Here is a 20,625-nt window from a genome sequence, read left to right as displayed (position 1 = left end):
TAAATAATCCCCAAGTTGGCGCGTGTTATTGTGGCCTTTTTGTTTTAGCGTATGCATTTGAAATGGTCATTGGAAACGCTCCAGAGAAGTTTCTATTTGATCAGTCAAAAATGCGAGCACATTTAAAATTTTGCCTAGAAAACAATAAATTTGTTCCTTTCCCGAAAGTAAAGGTTTTTCAAATGTCTACAAAAACCACAGAAGTCACTTACTTTCTATCACCCATCCAGAAGTGGATTACCCCTAGAAAGACGACTAAAAATTATAACTTCTCTCATGAACGTTCAGAACAAATTGTATCACCCAATAGGTTCCGTGTTTCAAGTGAAGATTTCGAGCAAAGCCCAAAAAGTAGTCAGAAATCTAATGAGAAAAAACTCAGAAAACCACTTGCCCGAGAAAAATCATCACACTAGAGAATAAGTCGGTCATAAAGTTATCTAAACTAAAACTTTCGCCCGACGATGTCTCAGTCTTAGAGCTTGGACTGAGTTTTTGCCCAAGCACTAAGAATTTCGACACGAATAAACTAGCTCAAGGGCTTTTTCAGTTTGTGCGCCGTCACAAGCTAAAACAATATTTTTTTGAAAAAGCTGGTAACGAGGAGTCAGAAAACCCTATGTTTACTAAAAATAAAAATGATGATGATTGAATCTGGTATAATTGGATTAAAAACAATCCCAATTGGTATCGAGATAAAGTTCGGGATGGACATTCACAATCACTACTGGAATTTCTTGAATTTTGTCAGGCAGACATTAAAGAAAGCTTTAAAACAAGTGGAAAGAAGTCCTGGAATAACCTCACAAATTCCCAACGTTACGCACTTCGACGTCCAGCTAATAACGATTCTATTGTTATTGAGATGGCGGATAAGCGGGGTGCGATCGTAATTATGGACAAAAGTGAGTATATTTCGGCTTGTAAAGAAGTTTTAAACTTCAAAACTTCATATGAAGTCGATCCAAACCCCAATTACAAAGAGGAACTTGACAAAATAATTCTGGAAATGAAGGAAAACAATTTCGTTAATAAGGCTGAATCTAAGAGTTTAAAGTCAGAAAGAAGAACACCTGTATTTTATGGTCTCCCTAAAATACACAGCAAGTTCGAAATATTTCTTCCAATGTGCCTAATTTGCAGCGGATATGAATGTTGCACGGCCAAAATTTCGGAATGACTGGATGGCTTTCTGCCATCGATCAAGTTGCTATATTAGGGATACCTTTGATTTTGTATCTAAAATCAACAACTTTTTTAAGCGCCGAGGCCGTATTGAGAACTACTTTTTAATAACCATGGTTGTTTCTTCCTTATATCCCTATATTGACCACAATTAAGGGATAGAAGCATGCATGGATGCCTTCGAAAAGCGGTCAAACAAAAGTATTCCATCAAATTTTCTCCTAGATTATTGAGGTTTGAGTTAGAAAGTAACACAATGAAGTTTAGACAAAGATTTTACCACCAGACGAAGGGCTGCGACATGGGTACCCCCATGGCAGTTAATTTCGTTAATGTCTTCATGACGAAATTCGAGACACAGTTGCTGAAGACATTCCAATCCCTTTATGGTCATGAACCAATACTCTGGTTATGAGTCACTGACGACGTATTCTTTGTCTGGGAAGGATCACAGGATAGTTTAATGGATTCTTGCATTACTGTGACTGTTATGCTAAAAACTGTGGCTTTAAGTCCAACATAAAATTTACGTCTAGTTTTTCAAAAACTAGCGTTGAATTTTTGGACACAAAAGTCAAGTTTTCTGGAGGCAGAATAGTGACATTTTGCAAGCCCATGTCATCGCACATTTATCTTCACCGCTGCTCCGATCATCCACATCATCTTATTCGGTCAAATCCGAAATCGCAATTTTTGAGGATAAATCGGATTTGTACTGACATAGAGGATTACTGGAAACATGCAAAAGCTTTTGTATGTCATCATGTCAAACGCGGTTACAGTGAAATAGCAAATGAAATAGCTAAGATTAGCAAACACAGTCAAACCTACACGCATAATTTTAGCAAACATAACACAATAGATGACAGAATTCCTTTAGTGATTAACTGGCACCGATATTTCGCTGGCATTTCAAAAGTGTTGCAAGAAAGTTACCAGCATGTGGCGAAAAAATATCCTCGTTTCAAACAGATATTTCTTCAGCTGCCCATTGTAGCCTTTAGACGGAATAAGAATATAAAAGAATTATTGAAATATCTGACTCCAAGAAAACGAACATTGGAGTATCTGCACACTGTACCTTAAAGAACAGCCGCAAAAGAGGTAAGCCATGTTCATTGTGCAACAACATGAGTGAAGTGAATTCCATCAAAAATCAAAACAGAAACGTTATGATTTATACAGAATGTGGAACATGTAAAGATTCCCATTTGGTGTACGCTGCAGAATGCACGAAACACGACTTAATTTATGCTGGTTGTACAACAGAACAATTAAACAAAAGGTTTAATGGGTACAGATTCGACATCAAGCACAATAACAGTAGTTCGACAGAAGTTGCTGAACATTTCGTTTCAAGCGGTTGCAATTTTGAAGACTTGAAAGTGCATATTCGCAGAAAATATTCTGAATCTGCTTCACTTTCACTTCTCAGAATGTATGAGGAGAAATATGTTTGCGGGTTAACATCACGCCCTGGAGGAATGAATAAGATGACAGGAGAATATCGTCAAATTCATACAAAACTGTTTGATTAAATATTCTTCTTTCTTTCTTTTTCTTTCCTTTTTTTTCTGTCGTCTTCTTTTTTCTGTTTATTTTTCTTTCTTTTTTTTCGCCTGTTATAAAACTGTAACTTAAAAACTGATGATGTCATTCCATCAACGTGTGGGCGCTGGTTGCTCTCGTTCATACTTTACGTTTAATTTTCTGTAATTTTGAATTTTTATCACTTCTTATTTTGAAATTAACATCATCATCATCATCATCATCATTATTATTATTATTATTATTATCATTATTATTATTATTATTATTATTATTATTATTATTATTATTATCAAGAAGGCAGTAGTAGTAGTAGTAGTAGTATTGAGAGAACAGTACATACCATCAAAGTGACACTGGGGTACATATATACAAAGCCCAGTATACTGATTATGAATACAAGCCTGATAAGAGTACACCAGGCACATGCAACACAACTATATGTGCGCGTCATGGTGATCTCATTTCGAGATTAACAGCGCATGACCTTGCAGGTGAGATCAAGTTAGAATTTTCTTCAGGTCGAGTAGCCCAGTCAAAAGGTCCTTGAATAAGGTTTGTTTAAAGATGATGTTCGAAATACCCAAGTTTCCAGAGGTGAATTATTCAAAACCCAAAGAGTTCCTCTCAGTACATGCCTTTGATGTTCCCCCACTACTTCTGATCACGAGCAGGAGATGCACATACCATCAGCCACTAAGGGGCATGCTCAACTGGCTATGGTCAAACAACCGACAAGCAAATCTGTGGTATTGAGCAGAATATTTGCTGTAGCCCATCTTTTATACCAAGACAAAGCATGTACATGATAACACTTCAAATCAGTTATGGCCAGAAGCCATGAGATCCACTGCCTGTTACTGAATCAGAGCATTTGTTATTATTATTATCATTATTATTATCATCATCATCATCATCATCATCATCATCATCATCATCATCATCATTATTATTATTCATTATTTGGTAGTTTTAATCTCACTGCTAATCTCGCAGCGAGCACGTCGGTCGTGATGCATGTTCTAAAAGCCTCGTCTAACTTCCAGATTGACCCCGCCTCTGCTCTGTTTCTACTGCTAGTTCTTTGCCAAACCTTATTGATTCTATTTTAATCGCTCTCGTCAGATCGAACTACCTTTTATTATTGAGGATTTCCCCGTCAACGCCCGCTTAACTAGTTCACTAATCCGGTCTCTAAAATCGTTACGCGCCGGCAACGACGCGTTCAGGTCCCTGTCTATGGAGCCCATGTAAGCTGACTGTACAGATCACGAATTTGTGGTCTGTGTAGTCGACTACTTTAAACTGTGGACAACCTATGCTATCCTTATCAGATACTTTATAGAATACCCTATCTAGATACGATCAGGATGACCCGATGCGGTTTGATCAGATCGAGACTGGCACATCAGGGAAATCCAATCGATACATGCCAGACAGTTGAAATCGTCTGAACAGGTTTTCGATGTTTTTGCACCCCGCTCAGTATATCTGCTAAACCCATCTTACATCTAAATCTCCATTCCAATCCACCACTAAAATTAAAGAGCAGGACGTTCCCAGGAAATTTTCCAGACGTCCTGCCCCTGTCGGAGCATAGACGGCAACTTGCTTGAAAGAGTGTCCTTTGCTGCCGGTCATGTCCAGCACCACTGACTTACCTTCTAGATCGAGGAAGATCGTCCGTATTGCAAGATCCAGATTTTTCTGAACCATCACGGCGACTCCGCCTGCCACTCACGGTCGACTTAGAAGTCTCGTGAGTCGGAAATTCTGATTTTACTAATGACCACCACATCGACATTCAGTGCCTTGAGGTCATTGTGCAGGCGAATCCGCACCAAGGTGACCCCAGATCATGTATATTTACGCTGCCTATTCTGGGCACGACCATGTTGTCAGAAAAAGAAACGGGAAAAAAAGGAAACCTTACTTGGTTTTGTTTGGAGGGGCAATTTGTCCGCCCCTCCAGTTGGCTAGGGACGTGTCCAGCAGTAAATAACCAAGAATTCTCGTGGTGATATTCCCCCGAAAATCTCCGACTTCCTGTGGGAATTGCGTTTTTAATTGTGTGTATGTGTTTTGTATTCTTTGAACGATTTGTATGTGTGCATGTAGGGCGATTGTGGATGTGACAAAATCTTCTGGTGGTGTGTTTGAGTGTTATTGTGTAATTCATCAATTCATTGTTTTTTATGCATATTGCCAAGTACAGTTCTATATTTAAGAGATAAGGAATATGTACATTATTTACATTATTTAAAAATGACGGATATTTGTCCTCATCTTGTTTGTTGTTAACACAACGTTTCGGCTGATATACCCTCCAACCTTCATCAGGTGTTTGGGGGAAATTTCGAACCTGGGTTCTCATTCGTAAGGTATTTTCCGATGTTATTATTATTATTATTCAGTAGTATATGTTTTATATCGTGTTTTCACTTCACTACCGAGCGCAGCTCTGTGTGCCTTGGGTATGTGATGTGATTTTTTGTGATGCTCTGATGGTTATTGTATGGAAAGTGTTCTGCGAATGATGTGTGCAGTGCCTAGTAGTGCAATTTTCTGTATGTTATATGTGTTTGTAAGTCCTGGTGTTTTTGTTATGTATTTGTCTATCATGCCTAATGCACCTATTATGATAGGAATTGTTTCTGTTTTTAGATTCCACATTCTGGTTACCTCCATTTCCAGGTCTTTGTATTTTGAAAGTTTCTCCATTTCTTTTAGAGATACGTTGTCATCCGCTGGTATTGATACATTAATTAGAAAACATTTTTTTTTCTTCAAGATCTCTGACAACTATATCTGGTCTGTTGGCCTTAATTTCTCTATCTGTGTGTATTGGCATATCCCAGAGTATGGTTGCTTTCTCGTTTTCTGTGACCTTTTCTGGTGTGTGCCTATACCATCTTTTTTCTGTTGTTATTCCATAATGCTGGCATAGTTTCCAGTGTATATAGGTCCCAACTCTGTTGTGTCTGTGAATATATTCCTTCTTAGCCAGGATTGGGCAGCCAGAGATAATATGATTTATTGTTTCTTGTCCATCTCCTAATTATTATTATTATTATTATTATTATTATTATTATTATTATTATTATTATTATTATTGAGTGAGAGAGCAGTTCATGCCATCAAAGTGACACTGGGGTAAAATATACGAAGCCCAATATACCCATCATGACTACCCGTCTGATAAGGGTACACCAGGCACATGCATCACAACCATATGTGCGCGACATGGTGATCTCATATCAAGATAAACAGCACATGACCTTGCAGGTGGGGCCCAGTTAGAAATTTCTTCAGGCTGAGTAGCCCATCCCGCTCAAAAGGTCCCTGAATAAGGGTTGTTTAATGATGTTGAAAGAACTACCCATGTTTCCAGAGGTGAATTATTCAAACCTCAAAGAATCCCTCTCAACACATGGCTATGATGCTCCCCCACTACTTCTGCTCATGATCAGAGATGCACATATCGTCAGCCACTAAGGGACATGCTCAACTGGTTACGGTCAAACAACTGACAAGCAAATCTGTGGTATTGAGCAGAATATTTGCTGTAGCCCATCTTTTATACCAAGACAAAACAATGTACATGATAACACTTCCGATCAGTTAAGATCAGAAGCCATGAGAGCCACTGCCTGGTACTGCATCAGGGCAATTATTATTATTATTATTATTATTATTATTATTATTATTATTATTATTATTATTATTATTATTATTACTACTACTACTACTATTATTATTATTATTATATGCCCGTGGGCATATGGCGTAGTGGTTAAGAGCGCAGGCTACTAAACCCAAGAATCCGAGTTTGACTCCAGGCAGTGACCTGAATAATGTAAATAATGTTATTGCCATGTAGTTGTAATTCAAGTTTCTACTCTGTGTTTGTTGCTGTTGTTGTTGCTGTCGTTGTGGTTGTGGTTGTCTGTGAGATGGATTGTGTTTGTGGTGGTGTTGTTGGTTGAGGTAGTGTTTCAGGTGTTCTTGGTAGTATTTATTTTTGTTGCCTTTATTTTTTCCTCGCTACTGCTTGTGTGAATGAGGAGTGTTCCTATCTGGCCATAGATTTGTTTTTCTTCTTGTCTTTTTTGTTTCGCTTTTTTTTAAATATTTTTATCTTCCACTCCTCATCGCGATCAGACTCTCCATCAGGAAGTGGATCATCTTCGGGCACTGAGAAGCGTTTGGGGGAATTTGGTGTCGGTATGATTGGTATTGGTGCTATCACCGCTGAATTATGCTGATGGTGATCGTTTTGCTGCTGTTGTTGCCCGAGTTCTTGTGGCTGTTGCTAGTGTAGGAAGGTGAGGAGCCCATCTCTCTGTTTCCTTTAATCTAGGGCAGTAGGCTTTCAGATGAGTGGCAGAGAAGCAAATGTGGCACCTTCCTTTCCTTCCATCCATCCTTACCGGAATAATGCTGCCTCCAAGAAGATGGATCTGGTCTGAGGTGAGATCCTCATTCTTTTGGGTTGTTTGGAGGAAGACTCCTATCGTCATCGTGGACCAGTTCTCATTTTCGGTTTGATTGGCTTCGAGGATTTTCGAGTTTTCCTCGATGCCTATCGCTACCGCAGCAATTCGCCGAAAAATGGTTATTTCTGGCAGCACCTGTCGTATGATTATTTTGGCCAGTCTCTGATCGCAGTAGAAGGGAACTAACAACAGCTCCTCGTTTTTAAGGGGTTTTGGAGAATGAGATTTAGCGTCCTCTATGCGAAACCTCCCCTCCACCATCCCATAGCCTCTTCCTCTCTGTATAGATTCCTTTAGATTCCAGACGGAACCTAAAGTTTTTTTTTGTAATTGAGCCTCTGTGCCTCTTTCTACCCTCCTTAACTTTAATCCGTATCGTATTTTGGATAGTTTCCAGGAGGCTATTTAGCTTGACAGCTAACCCGTCTATTTCGATTAGCTGTCTGCCATTTTTTGCTACCCCTTCACAGAATAAAATTCTCTAAAGAAATGACTTAGAAAGTTTAATGTTATTCCAAGCCATTGCAGCGGCTTGTTGCCCAATTCCTTCGTTGTTGTTGTTGCTGTTATTGTTGTTGTCACCTCTGTTATTGTTGTTGGTGATTCTGCTGTTGTTGTTGCAGTTGTTGTGGGGGTCTTTAAGTTTCTGGATGGTTTCATTAACGTCTTTTGCATTGCTTCTGTCGTTCACCATGTCCCTGTTTTTTCTTTCAATACTGTTTGTTGTTGTAGTGGCTGTGATATCGGTGGGGATGGGTTTACTTTTGTTGCTGTTATCTCACTATTTTCGCTGCTTTACTTCGTGTTGGTGATGACGGTGGTGGTGATGTTGCCGTTGCTGATTTCTCGTGCACTTTCACAGTTCAGATTGTTCATCTTGTTGTTTTTGTTGCTGTTGTTGTCGTTGTTGCTACTGCCGCCGCTGTCACCCTTCGTCTCGTACACTACAAGAGGAGAGGGCGACGGAAGAGGAGGAACGTTTTCGCCTGAGGGAGAGTTGATAGGAGATACGGGCACAATGCCTGAAATTTTGGGTGAGGGGATAAGTCGATTACATCGACCCCAGTGCGTAACTGGTACTTATTTTATCGACTCCGAAAAGATGAAAGGCAAAGTCGACCTCGGCGGAATTTGAATCCAGAACGTAAAGACGGACGAAATCCCGTTTCTGCCAGCTCGCCGCCTTAAAAAAGAAATAATCTCTGTATATATAACGGCAAAATATCTGTGTGTGTGTGTGTGTTTGTGTGTGTGTATCCTTTATACAAATCCACAATTTTTCAGTTAGAGGGCTCGCACTTTCTATGGTTTCAAAACCGTCCAAGGGTGGTCGTGCACATCTTTACATTTCCGCAGTCACCCCGCAAAGCCATTAAAAAATCAATAGGAGTGACATTTTTGTGAATTTTCTATCCAAAACCCAATCAAAATGCCCGAAACTTGATACGCCAATTGAATGCCAGCTAGCTGTATGACCCGGCAACGCCGGGTCATAGTGCTAGTAATAATAATAATAATAATGGCGTTACCGGGTCATAGTGCTAGTAATAATAATAATAATAATAATAATAATAATAATAATAATAATAATAATAAAATCAAAACCGCTGACAAATGGTATAAACACCATCCTGAAGCTGTGACTGAGGGAGAAAATGTGTCGATTCTATGGGACTTTCCCGTACAGACCGACAAGACTATAAAAGCTAATAAACCGGATATTATTATAAAAGATCAGACAAAAAAATGTGTTTATTAATTGTCATGAGTATTCCTTGCGATCACAATATAGCGGCGAAAGAATTTGACAAGGTTAGTAAATATAAAGACTTGCTAATAGAAATTGAAAAAAATGTGGCATCTCAAGGCGACTACAGTACCAGTGATTTTAGGCTCTCTAGGAATGATAAAAAAAAGGTACTGAAACCTATTTGAAAATGATCCCAGGCTTACCATCCCTACAGGAAGTGCCAAAAATCGTATTAACTGGAACGGCTCATGTACTGAGAAGAGCACTATCGCTGTGAAAACAACATCTATCCATGAATTTATTTATTTATTAATTTTTAAATACATATTTTATCTTTGAATTTGCGCGTGTAATCTGGGAATACATACAATGCCCTTCTCTGCCCTAGGTGTATGGAAAACACTCGGCGAGAAACGGAAGAAAATTTGAAGAAAGAAGGAAGAAACATAATAATAATAATGATAATGATGAAGATAATGGACTCTCCCGTTGAAGACGATGTATGAGTATTCAGCACAAATGAGTTGTTTATAGGGATCAAATGTTCGTGCTGCTCAATAGCTCACTCCCTCTATCAAATCGACGTTCCTTTAGCAGGTCCACTGTGTGCCAAACATTAAGTGTCTACGTGATCGCAGAGCGACGCGAGATGAAGTGTTTTGCTCAAGAACACAACGCACCACCCGGTGTAGGAACTGAAACCATTATCTTGCGATTGACAAATAGCAACAACATGAATAGTACCAATTACAATAATAGTCTTTCTACCACCAACCGCGACAATAACAATATAAATGACATCGAAAACAATGAAAACCGATTAGAAAGAACTAGCTTAAACTATAGTGCACCTTCTAATTTTACATACCCTAATTTACTTAGCAACAAAACTCCTAAACTAAATAGATGAATTTCAACTTCAAAATTTGGGATAAATGCCCATTACAAGCTCAATGTCGGAGGTTTAATGTAGTTTATAAGCACCCGTTCCTTAATAAACTCCAAAATCTCCACCAAGATTTATATTGGAGCTACTGTTAGTTTCAAGTAAAGATACAGACCGATAAAAAGAAGTATCGGGCATGAAAATAAAATAAGTACCGGGTTGATGTCCCAGCATGGCTGCAGTCTAATGACCGAAACAAGTGAAAGATAGAAGATAAATTCATTTATATATGAAAAACATGTTAAATCTATTCTCGCAGAAGATATACACTACCTTAGGGAAAAGAACATACTACATAATATAGCTTGATCAGTCATTCACTCAAGTCCTGCATACCAAGGTCGAAATTCCCTCTGTTTGTTATGTTTGAGGGAATCTATAGAAAATCCTTTCACATGAAGCTTTCTCTACGTGTTTGCATACATTTTTAAATCATTTAAATTTTACCACAAGTCTACTTGAAGTAAATCAGCTACCTCTAATTTTCACTAATATATAGGTTGGACATCATGTAAACTCACTTAATTAAATAACAACGCCTATATTATCACCGTATTTCGCTTTCTAATAAACGAGAATTTGTCAGAAGGCCTCCAGGAAAGGAAAACGATCCACGTTACATGACGAAAACAGTGAAGTTTTGGAGTATGAGTCTGATGCTTTGGGGGTATATAATAAGTGATGCTTCAAGAAAGTTCGTTGAAATTGACGGAAACTTGAATAGTTCCAATTATGTCCAGTTGCTAAAGGACAACTTGATACCAGACTTGGATGAAGGTGAGATTTTTCAGCATGACGGAGCTCCGTACCACAGATCGCGTGCAACACAACTAAGTTTGACTGATGAAGGTTTTAAAGTATTGAAAGATTTGCAAGCTCAGAGCCCTGACTTAATTATCATCGAGAAAATGTGGACAGAACTAGAGAAGAGTTCGTCAGAAGATTCCACGCAATATTCAAGAGATGTGGGAGTTCAGCCACAGCGAATGGCATCTCATACCTGTGAAGACGGTGAAGGAATTGAACGTATCTCTTCACAGGCGCATTGAAGCAGTTATGTAAGCTAAAGGATGTCACACGAAATATTAACAGTGTACAGTAAATTCTTGAAATGAACATAAATTTTCATTATAGACATTTTTCTGTTTTAAAGCACTATATCTGTATGTGAGGTGACCGAAAAATTTTGCACAGCAATTTTTGATGGTCGTTTCGCATCTTCCCCTCTCATTCAGAGCCCCTAATACAAAATATGATGATTAGATACGGAAATGACTCCAACAGGGCCAATGTTTCATCTTTAAAAAAACGCAATGCGAAACATCCACTTATAGGTTGGTAATTAGTAGAAATTTACAACAGTTTAAACTGGCCGGTACTGTATGTTATCTCTATGAAATCTGATTCCAGTTAATAATATACCGCATATGTATAAAATATTTGTTATCATTGTATATGGGGGCTTCCGGTGCTAACCAAGATAAGACAAGTGTATTTCATTCTAGTTTTTGTCAGTGGTTATTATTGTGTGAAAAAGAAGAAAAAGTTTGCCATTACCAAGCAAAACAACAACTTGAAGGAAAATATAAATTACACGCTTGGGAGAAAATGAAACGGAGATCGAAAGTGAATGAATAATAGATGATTGTGAAGTTTTATATGGTCTAAGTTTAAGTTTTCAATGTTATAAGGTGCATAAAAGTTTGTTGCAATGTTTTTAATTGTGCACACATGTATATGTGTGTATTCATTTCTGTTTCTCGATTCTTCTATCTATCTACCCCTATATAAACTGATTTATCTATCTCTATGTTCTGGTTGCCCTACAACATCACCCTGAACAGATCAAGCTGCTCACCTTTATCTGCTCATGGCAGAGTTGAGGTATCCTGGACGTTATGTAACTTCGTATATCCATATTTCCGCCAGCATGTACATTCTGTTGCAAATAGAATATTCCTAAAAACTCATTTCGAATACAAAGGGAGTTTATTCAAAATTTAATTACATTTTCATTTCAATAACTGTTAAAAGAGATAGACTAAGCCACAAATAATATTATATCTGCACAATAAGGCATCACACTGAAATGCTAATGTTCTTCCTGTTCTGCTTCCCACTCTGTTTTGCCGGTTATATCTTGTGCAATATCAAATCCGTAACTGCATTAGTTTTTCTAAATCATCTGTGTGTGTGTGTGTGTGTGTATGTGTGTGTGTGTGTGTGTGTGTGTGTGTGTGGTGTGTGTGTGTGTGTGTGTGTGTGTGCGTGCGTGTGTAGAAGGAATAAGCGGAAGAAAGAATATTCCGTGTTCCAATCGGTGTGCCGTGAGATCAACCGAGGGGTGCTGAGAAATATACATACATATGTGGTATCATGATTGATTGATTAGAGTAAAAAAATATACTTTGATACTATTTTAACTATAAACATATTTGTCATCTTATATTTTGTATTGATGTATATTACATTTTTGTATTGTCATCTATTTTATGTTTATTATATCAACATTGGTAAAATAAAGAAATTTTTTATTATCAATCCCAGGGACTAGTTTGCTTACACAGATGTTATTATCCAGGGACAAAGTTTGTTATATTGATGTTGAATCAAAAAACAACTGTCATGTTAGGATTTCTAATAGGGGTGCTGTGGACTTCTGAAAGGCTTGGCAAGGGTGCCTTGAGGCAGAAAAGGTTGAGATGCTGTGCTGTATAGGTTTATTTAGTTATTAGAAGCTGGAACCAGAGTTCAAGTCTGCCTAAGATTCCATATGTACAACCGAATTATGAGACCTTACAATCATTCAGTCTACTAAATCTGATTGAAGTCAACGAATTTGGATGGAGTTTTCTCTGATTGGACAGCATAGATCTTACATTAACAGGATGCTATTTTGTTTTCTTCATGTCATTCCCAGACAAGAGGAGTAACTCTCATTATTTCAGTTCCGTTTGTTGTGAGTTCGAGTTTGCATTTTTAAATGAACATAGCAAACGCACAAGCGTACAATTTCGTTAAAATACTGTTGCAAGCCGTAATCAACTGATCAATTATACGTCTGTATATATTAGTTTCAAATTTTGACACAATATTAGTAATTTTAGGGGAGCCGTTAAGTCGATTACATCGACCCAGTGCTCAGCTGGTACCTACTTCATCGACCCCGAAAGGATGAAAGGTAAAGTCGACCTCGGCAGAATTTGGAGTCAAAATGTAAAATCGGACGACATGCCTATTTCTTTATAAGGGGCTAAACACAGTGAGGACAAACAAGGACAGACAGACGGATTAAGTCGATTATATCGACCCCAGTGCGTAAATGGTACTTATTTAATCGACCCCGAAAATATGAAAGGCAAAGTCGACCTCGGCGGAATTTAAACTCAGAACGTAGCCGCTAAGCATTTCCCCGGTAAGCTAACGATTCTGTCAGCTCACCGCCTTCACGTCTGTATATATTAACGCTTGTTTGTACACGTCTCCACTCTTCCAATAATTTTTATTTGCATGAATGACCTAATTACTCTGAGAGGATATTGAAATGAAACAAAATACATCTATATATCTACTGAAACCACTATGTTGGCCAACCTACTTTTCCTGATTCCATAATTCACTCAGAAAACTAACTTCTAACGATGCCAAGTTAGCTAATAAAGGACTACCCGTACCTTCCATGGGAATGTTTCTAACTTGTCTAAATATCTCACCTGGAAATGAAAAGTACACCTTAACAATAATACATTTAAATGTAATCATAAGCCTATTAAAGCTGATCTTGATATCTATTTAAATTTTCTGCTCTACACGAAATTTATAAGCCTAAATATTTCAGCCTCCAAGAAAAGTAAACAGAATTTCGTATACAGTGTGTGTGTGTGTGTATATATATATATATATATATATATATATATATATATATATATATATGCATGTGTGTGCTCGCATGTTTGTACGTGTATGTGTATATACGTGTTTATTTTAAAACATACATAACTTAGATAAATGGATTGGAAGAAGAGAGATAGATAGAGGAGAGGATAGTAAATAATAGTCAGTGGGCACGTAAACTACCAGAACACGTGTGTGCATATATGTTCGTATGCATTATATAGGTTATGACTGGAGTAGAATGGGTACACTGTTATTTAGAGGGAAAAAAATTTGTTAGATTTATATAGTCTACGGAAGGATCATAAGTTTGTAACGTTATGAGATATTGGATGCAAGTAAATCTATTTACTGGGTTTATTTACTGGCGTTTCGTTCGAGGGAGTGTGTGGTGTTAGTGCTAAAACAATGCGAAACGCGTTGTGACCAACGGTGTATAACAACATCCGATAATCTGGTCGATTTCTGGGGAGGATGACTCTTTTACCACTTTACTTTTTACTTTTTACATTTTAGTTCCAGTTATTCGTGTTCCGTTTTTCGTTTTCCGTTGTTTACAGTCTGCGTTTTCTATATAGTGCCCTCTTAGATTTTTCGCGTTTCTTCTTTAATTCAATTTCTTTAGTTCGTTCTGATATGTGGTTTGCGCCTGAAGAATATGTCTGCTCAACATATGAAACTATTAGTAGCGTTTTCATACATGCATTGTGATCTTTAAATAAATAATATTTATCTCTCAATTTTCTATCACGAATTAGTACATTATATATATATATATATAATATATATATATATATATATATATATATATGCATGTGTGTGCTCGCATGTTTGTACGTGTATGTGTATATACGTGTTTATTTTAAAACATACATAACTTAGATAAATGGATTGGAAGAAGAGAGATAGATAGAGGAGAGGATAGTAAATAATAGTCAGTGGGCACGTAAACTACCAGAACACGTGTGTGCATATATGTTCGTATGCATTATATAGGTTATGACTGGAGTAGAATGGGTACACTGTTATTTAGAGGGAAAAAAATTTGTTAGATTTATATAGTCTACGGAAGGATCATAAGTTTGTAACGTTATGAGATATTGGATGCAAGTAAATCTATTTACTGGGTTTATTTACTGGCGTTTCGTTCGAGGGAGTGTGTGGTGTTAGTGCTAAAACAATGCGAAACGCGTTGTGACCAACGGTGTATAACAACATCCGATAATCTGGTCGATTTCTGGGGAGGATGACTCTTTTACCACTTTACTTTTTACTTTTTACATTTTAGTTCCAGTTATTCGTGTTCCGTTTTTCGTTTTCCGTTGTTTACAGTCTGCGTTTTCTATATAGTGCCCTCTTAGATTTTTCGCGTTTCTTCTTTAATTCAATTTCTTTAGTTCGTTCTGATATGTGGTTTGCGCCTGAAGAATATGTCTGCTCAACATATGAAACTATTAGTAGCGTTTTCATACATGCATTGTGATCTTTAAATAAATAATATTTATCTCTCAATTTTCTATCACGAATTAGTACATTATATATATATATATATAATATATATATATATATATATATATATAGAGAGAGAGAGAGAGAGAGAGGAGAGAGAGAGAGAGATAGGTAGATAGATAGATAGATAGATAGATAGATAGATAGATAGATAGATAGATAGATAGATAGATAGATAGATAGATATATGTGTGTATATATAGATATATATATATATATACATACATACATACACACATACATACATCCATCCATCCATACATACATACATACATACATACATACATACATACATACATACATACATACATACATACATACATACATACATACATACATTCAACCTGATAGTGCTAATCTGATGAAAATATAGTAATTTAATTGCTATACTTCTTTCGGATTACCACAATCATTTAGGGATACTAACTTTACTAAAAGTTATGACTGATATTAGTAGATTACATGGATAAAAAAGTATCCACAAATATGCTTTTCAGTTGTTTAAGGATTCGGCAGAGATCTCTAATTTTATTGAGCTATCTATTCCATTCCATTTTAAGAATGACCTCCCTCTATATTGGAAGGGATCCGTGTAGTTATGGTGGCCAATTAACAATGACAAATTGCCGCGTTCGTGCCATACTTATAGCATATAAGCAAATTTCTAAACTATACAAACAACATCAAAAGAAACTTGCTCAGAAAATCTCGTTGGAATAATCTAGGTGTTCGGCAGTCGAACAGATATTTATGGATTACTCTCCTTATTACAATGAAGCATTAACCCTTAGAGAAGTTGTATCAAAGTAACTACGGAATTTGTATAGGATGATGTACTGGTATTATTTGGTAATATTAAGTAATATGGAATTTGAAACACTTACAGAATATAAGTGTTTATTAAATTATATTATTCCACAACTCCAGTTGCTAAACATTTCATCATCGAGTGTAGCTAAATTTGCGAGAACTAAGGAAATAGTTATAATGTAAATTGTAATTGTGCTAATTGAAACAATTGCCATTTAGAAGGAAATTGCCAAATGAACAACGGAGTTTACAAATGTGTAGTTGACACCTCTGTTAATAGTAAATCTTATGTAAGTTTAACACAGTTTTTAAGGTTTGATAGAATAAATATGATATCCCTTTCGGCGTACATGCAGAATCTGAAGGATAGAAACATCTGTGATGACAGTTAAGGACATATTTTATCAAATACCAAATCGTATAGTAGTAGTAAAAGACCTTATCCTTGTAATTCCTATACGATGGAAGTAAATAGAATTTTTTTTTTTTTTTACTGAGGATTAATCTCGAATAAGAATTCTGAGCTCATATTAATATTGAGGCATAAAACATACCTGCATAACGGTCCAACTATGTTCCCAAATGGATTTTCACACTTTCGAATATGGAACTTTAATGAAATGGAACATTGAAAAATGAACTTGTAACACTTGATTGTGACTGAGTCTTTATTCCAACAAAAGGGATTTGAAGAACAGGTCCAATTTATGATTCGTCTGCTCTAAAGGAAGATGGGGAAATTCAGAATAAATTTGCCATCTCTCTTCAGAATATATCTGCTGTCCTTCAAGAGTAAATAATTTAAATTCACCAAATAAGACATACAACAACTTCAAATTTGTCTGTGAAGAAGCAACTCGAGTTTTTCAGATACGCAAACAGTTACATCATGCAACTCCTTTGAAAGATTCAGCAGCAATTCCTAAATATATTGAGGACAACAAAAGAGCATAATTGTAACTTGCTGAACTCTATGAGAAAGATCATCTTGAATAACTACAAAGAAAGATCGCTAATTCAGAAATACACCTGATAGCAAGAAGTCAACAGTTACACAGAAGATAGTAAATGAAATCAGTGAAAAGACTCGAAGTAAAAGAGAGGGGATTAAATTATGGAAGAAGCACTTTGAAAATCTTTTAAGTAAACCTTCAAAACTTGCTGAGGGCAATATTGGTCCAGTCTTTCCTGAAGAACTTGACATGAAAAAGTGTTCCTTCACCATTTTTCACCATTCATTAACCGCAAGATAGCTCAAATCAACATAGGATGGTAAAGCTTGCAGTCTGGATGGCATCACTGCTATGATCTAAAATGTTGATGAATTCGGCAACGAGCTTCTGGAGACTTTCAATGCGCTACACCATAAAATGACAATAGATAGCTGAAGAAAAAGTTATATAATACATTCACTACAATTTCAGCCAAACTAATACAAATCTAACTCTAATCAATAAGAACATTCTAAAATACATTTCCCTTAGAACTTACACTATAAAACAATTATCATCCAGCGGAGCTCCACCAGCCCCAGAGAAAAACTTACCAGAGACTACTTAAAACCAGGTTGTGCATGTGTGTGTATATATATATATATAATATATATATATATATATATATATATATATATATATACATATGCAAACATAAATATAGATAGATAGATAGATAGATAGATAGATAGATAGATAGATAGATAGATAGATAGATAGATAGATAGATAGATAGATAGATAGATAGATAGATAGATAGATAGATAGATAATATGAGGGGTTTAATTCAGTTTGGATCTAAACGTACAGGTACGCAGAGTAAGTGCTATAGTTGGTCCTCCGTTAGATTCCAATAGTCACTGTCCTGTTCTTGTTACCACTTTTAACCCTCCGCAAAAAATCCCAAATGTTATTTAATATGCTTTGCGGGAAGGATTGTTTCAACGTCGTGTCTTGTCCTTACCTTCGTAACTCGGAGTAGACGAAACAGGGACAACTGAGGAAGGGGAATATTCCTTGTGTTGTATGTCTTGTATTCTGTTTTTTCGTTGTTTGAAAAAAAGCTCGTTTCCATGTTTTTGCTTTTATGTTTTCATTTCTCATTGTGTTCAAAGTTTTTTTTTTGTGTCCCGTACCCATATATGCATGTATATAAACATATAGATGTAGGTATGTACATATATGTATGTATATATGCATATGTTTATATATCATTTATGTTATATATATATATATATATATATATATATATGCATGTATGTACGTACGTGAGCGTGTGAGTGTGACTGTGAGTGTACGAATGTATGTATTTATGTAACTATGTATCTGTTTTCCCGGATTCTGTGGTATATATATTCCCCCACCCCCACCTAGACTGGATGCAAGCCCGTCGCTGGATTACTCATTTTTTCCAGTTGAATGAACTGAACCAACGTGAAGAGTTGTGTGAACACAACGCATCGCCCAATCCAAGGCTATATATATATATATATATATATATATATATATAATATATATATATATATATATATATATATATAGTCAATTCAAATAACCGTTCAATTCAAAATTTAAAAAAACGAATAATAAAATTAACGGACAACAGAAAGACATACATAAGGATTGTATTAGCTTGATGCTCGGTGAAAAAACAGACTGATGTTTAGACCATAACTCTTAGTCGGAAATGAGAAAGGAAAATGTTCAAAGAAGAAAAAGAAATCTCCAACGTGTGGTTACATACGCGCGCGCACACTCACACACACCCACACATACATACACACACACACACACACACACACACATACACATACATACATACATACATACATACGTACAAAGAAACATACATGTGTATATGTGTGTATTTATAAAGGGTAAAAATCCCGTTCGGTCCCGAATGGCCATGGGATTGCATCTAGAAAATTACCCTCCGAGGCATAAGTCCGGGCAAGGTTGTTTATGGAAGACCAGCACTCTATCATGGCGCCACTTTATCTTGAGCAAATGTGTACCAGTGTGCCTCTCGCTCCACAAAGTCTACACAGCTGGTTTTCCCTCAAACTCCATTTGAGCAGGTTTGTTGGCGTCGGGAGTGTGTCAGACACCGCCCACAGCGGAAAGGTTACGGTCTCCTTTAAGTTAACTGTCTCAATTTATGCTGTTGGACACGAGTTATTTTTCTGCCTTTTCTTCTTTAATAATGCGAATTACCATTGGCGAATTTTTACCTAAATCTTTTTCTATATTTCTACAACAAAGATCATAGTGTCCCATATGTAACATGTAAATAAATTTGGAATATTTACACCAAGTTCTTTTGAAATTGCCTCTTTTTCTCCTTGAAAATTGCTGACAGTTATCACCTTGGTATTTATTCTCTCCCTTAATTGTATGTTTCAAATTCAAATTATCCCAAGATAAACTTCTGATTCTTGAATGAACACATTTTCTGCGAACTACGTCCTTAATACTTTATCAGTGACGAATATTTCATAACTTCTCAAATACTTCTACCCAGAAGAATTAAGAACTTTTTTTTATATTCTTGCATACCAATACGTTTATAAACATAAGACTGTAACTAATTTATCTACTTTCGTGATTTTCCTTCGTAGCACGTCTACAGAATTTCAGAAATACTCTATAAATGAGAAAACTCATATCTACATAAGAACATTTTATAACGTATTCAATTTCATATGTAAAATTCATATAAGGAAAATTAAGATTGGTTGACTGTAAAGAGAACAAAATGACAGTCTTCCTAAAGTTCGACTACGTATTCAGTCACTGGCTTTTGGTTTATGTCGTTAATCTTTTTCCATATGCTCCATGTCTATAACCGTCAACACTCATGGACTTGTACCACATCTCTTCAACATTGATATGCCCTTTGACGTTTGTTGATGTTCCACGTCACTACGATACGTAAGCGTATTTTATATAGAAATACCCCCGAGGACTCTTTCCTTTACAGTTATTCGTACATCGTCATTCATTTGACAATATACGTTTGATCAAAACCAAGAGCAAATTTGGCCTCTCCGATCTTAAACTAACTATTTCTACGTGTTTTTCCTGTTTGATGTTAATTTAAGCATTCTTAATAATGCGCATAGGTAGAGCCCACGCTTGGACACGAAGTCAAACAAAAACGAATGCTTCCCTGTGTATCATTTTTCGACTCTTTTAATTTTTTTAAATTTCAACTCCATTGCTTTTTATGAATTGTGACAATACGTGATGTGTAGTGGTCTTGAAAATAAAAGGGTTTAGCAAACATAGTAAATAGAGCATGTATTTTTTACTTCGTTTTTTTTTCTTCATTTCAGGCATTAAAGTTCGCTTAGCAGATGGACCAAATGAATCTTCTGGTCGTGTAGAAGTGAGCAGTGACGGTGTGGAATGGGGAACAGTGTGTGATGATCTATGGGACAAAGATGATGCTGATGTGGTGTGTCGGACTTTGGGTTATATCTGGGGAAACGTAAG

The 20,625-nt window shown here is 36.4% G+C and overlaps 1 protein-coding gene across 1 annotated transcript in view; it reads left to right on the top strand.

Moving 5' to 3' along the window:
• The window catches only part of LOC115220349 (deleted in malignant brain tumors 1 protein-like), a 213,857-nt gene that overhangs the window by 66,439 nt on the left and 126,793 nt on the right, over nt 1-20,625 (top strand). Inside the window, exon 2 of the mRNA XM_029790455.2 lies at nt 20,466-20,620. Within this exon, the coding sequence (XP_029646315.1) occupies nt 20,466-20,620 (155 nt within the window). The remainder of the gene's footprint in view (nt 1-20,465; nt 20,621-20,625) is intronic.

The sequence above is a fragment of the Octopus sinensis genome, linkage group LG16, assembly GCF_006345805.1.
Source record: "Octopus sinensis linkage group LG16, ASM634580v1, whole genome shotgun sequence".
Classification (NCBI taxonomy): domain Eukaryota; kingdom Metazoa; phylum Mollusca; class Cephalopoda; order Octopoda; family Octopodidae; genus Octopus; species Octopus sinensis.
The sequence above is the reverse complement of the archived record's forward strand: the minus strand, read 5'-3'. Positions and strand labels throughout refer to the sequence as shown.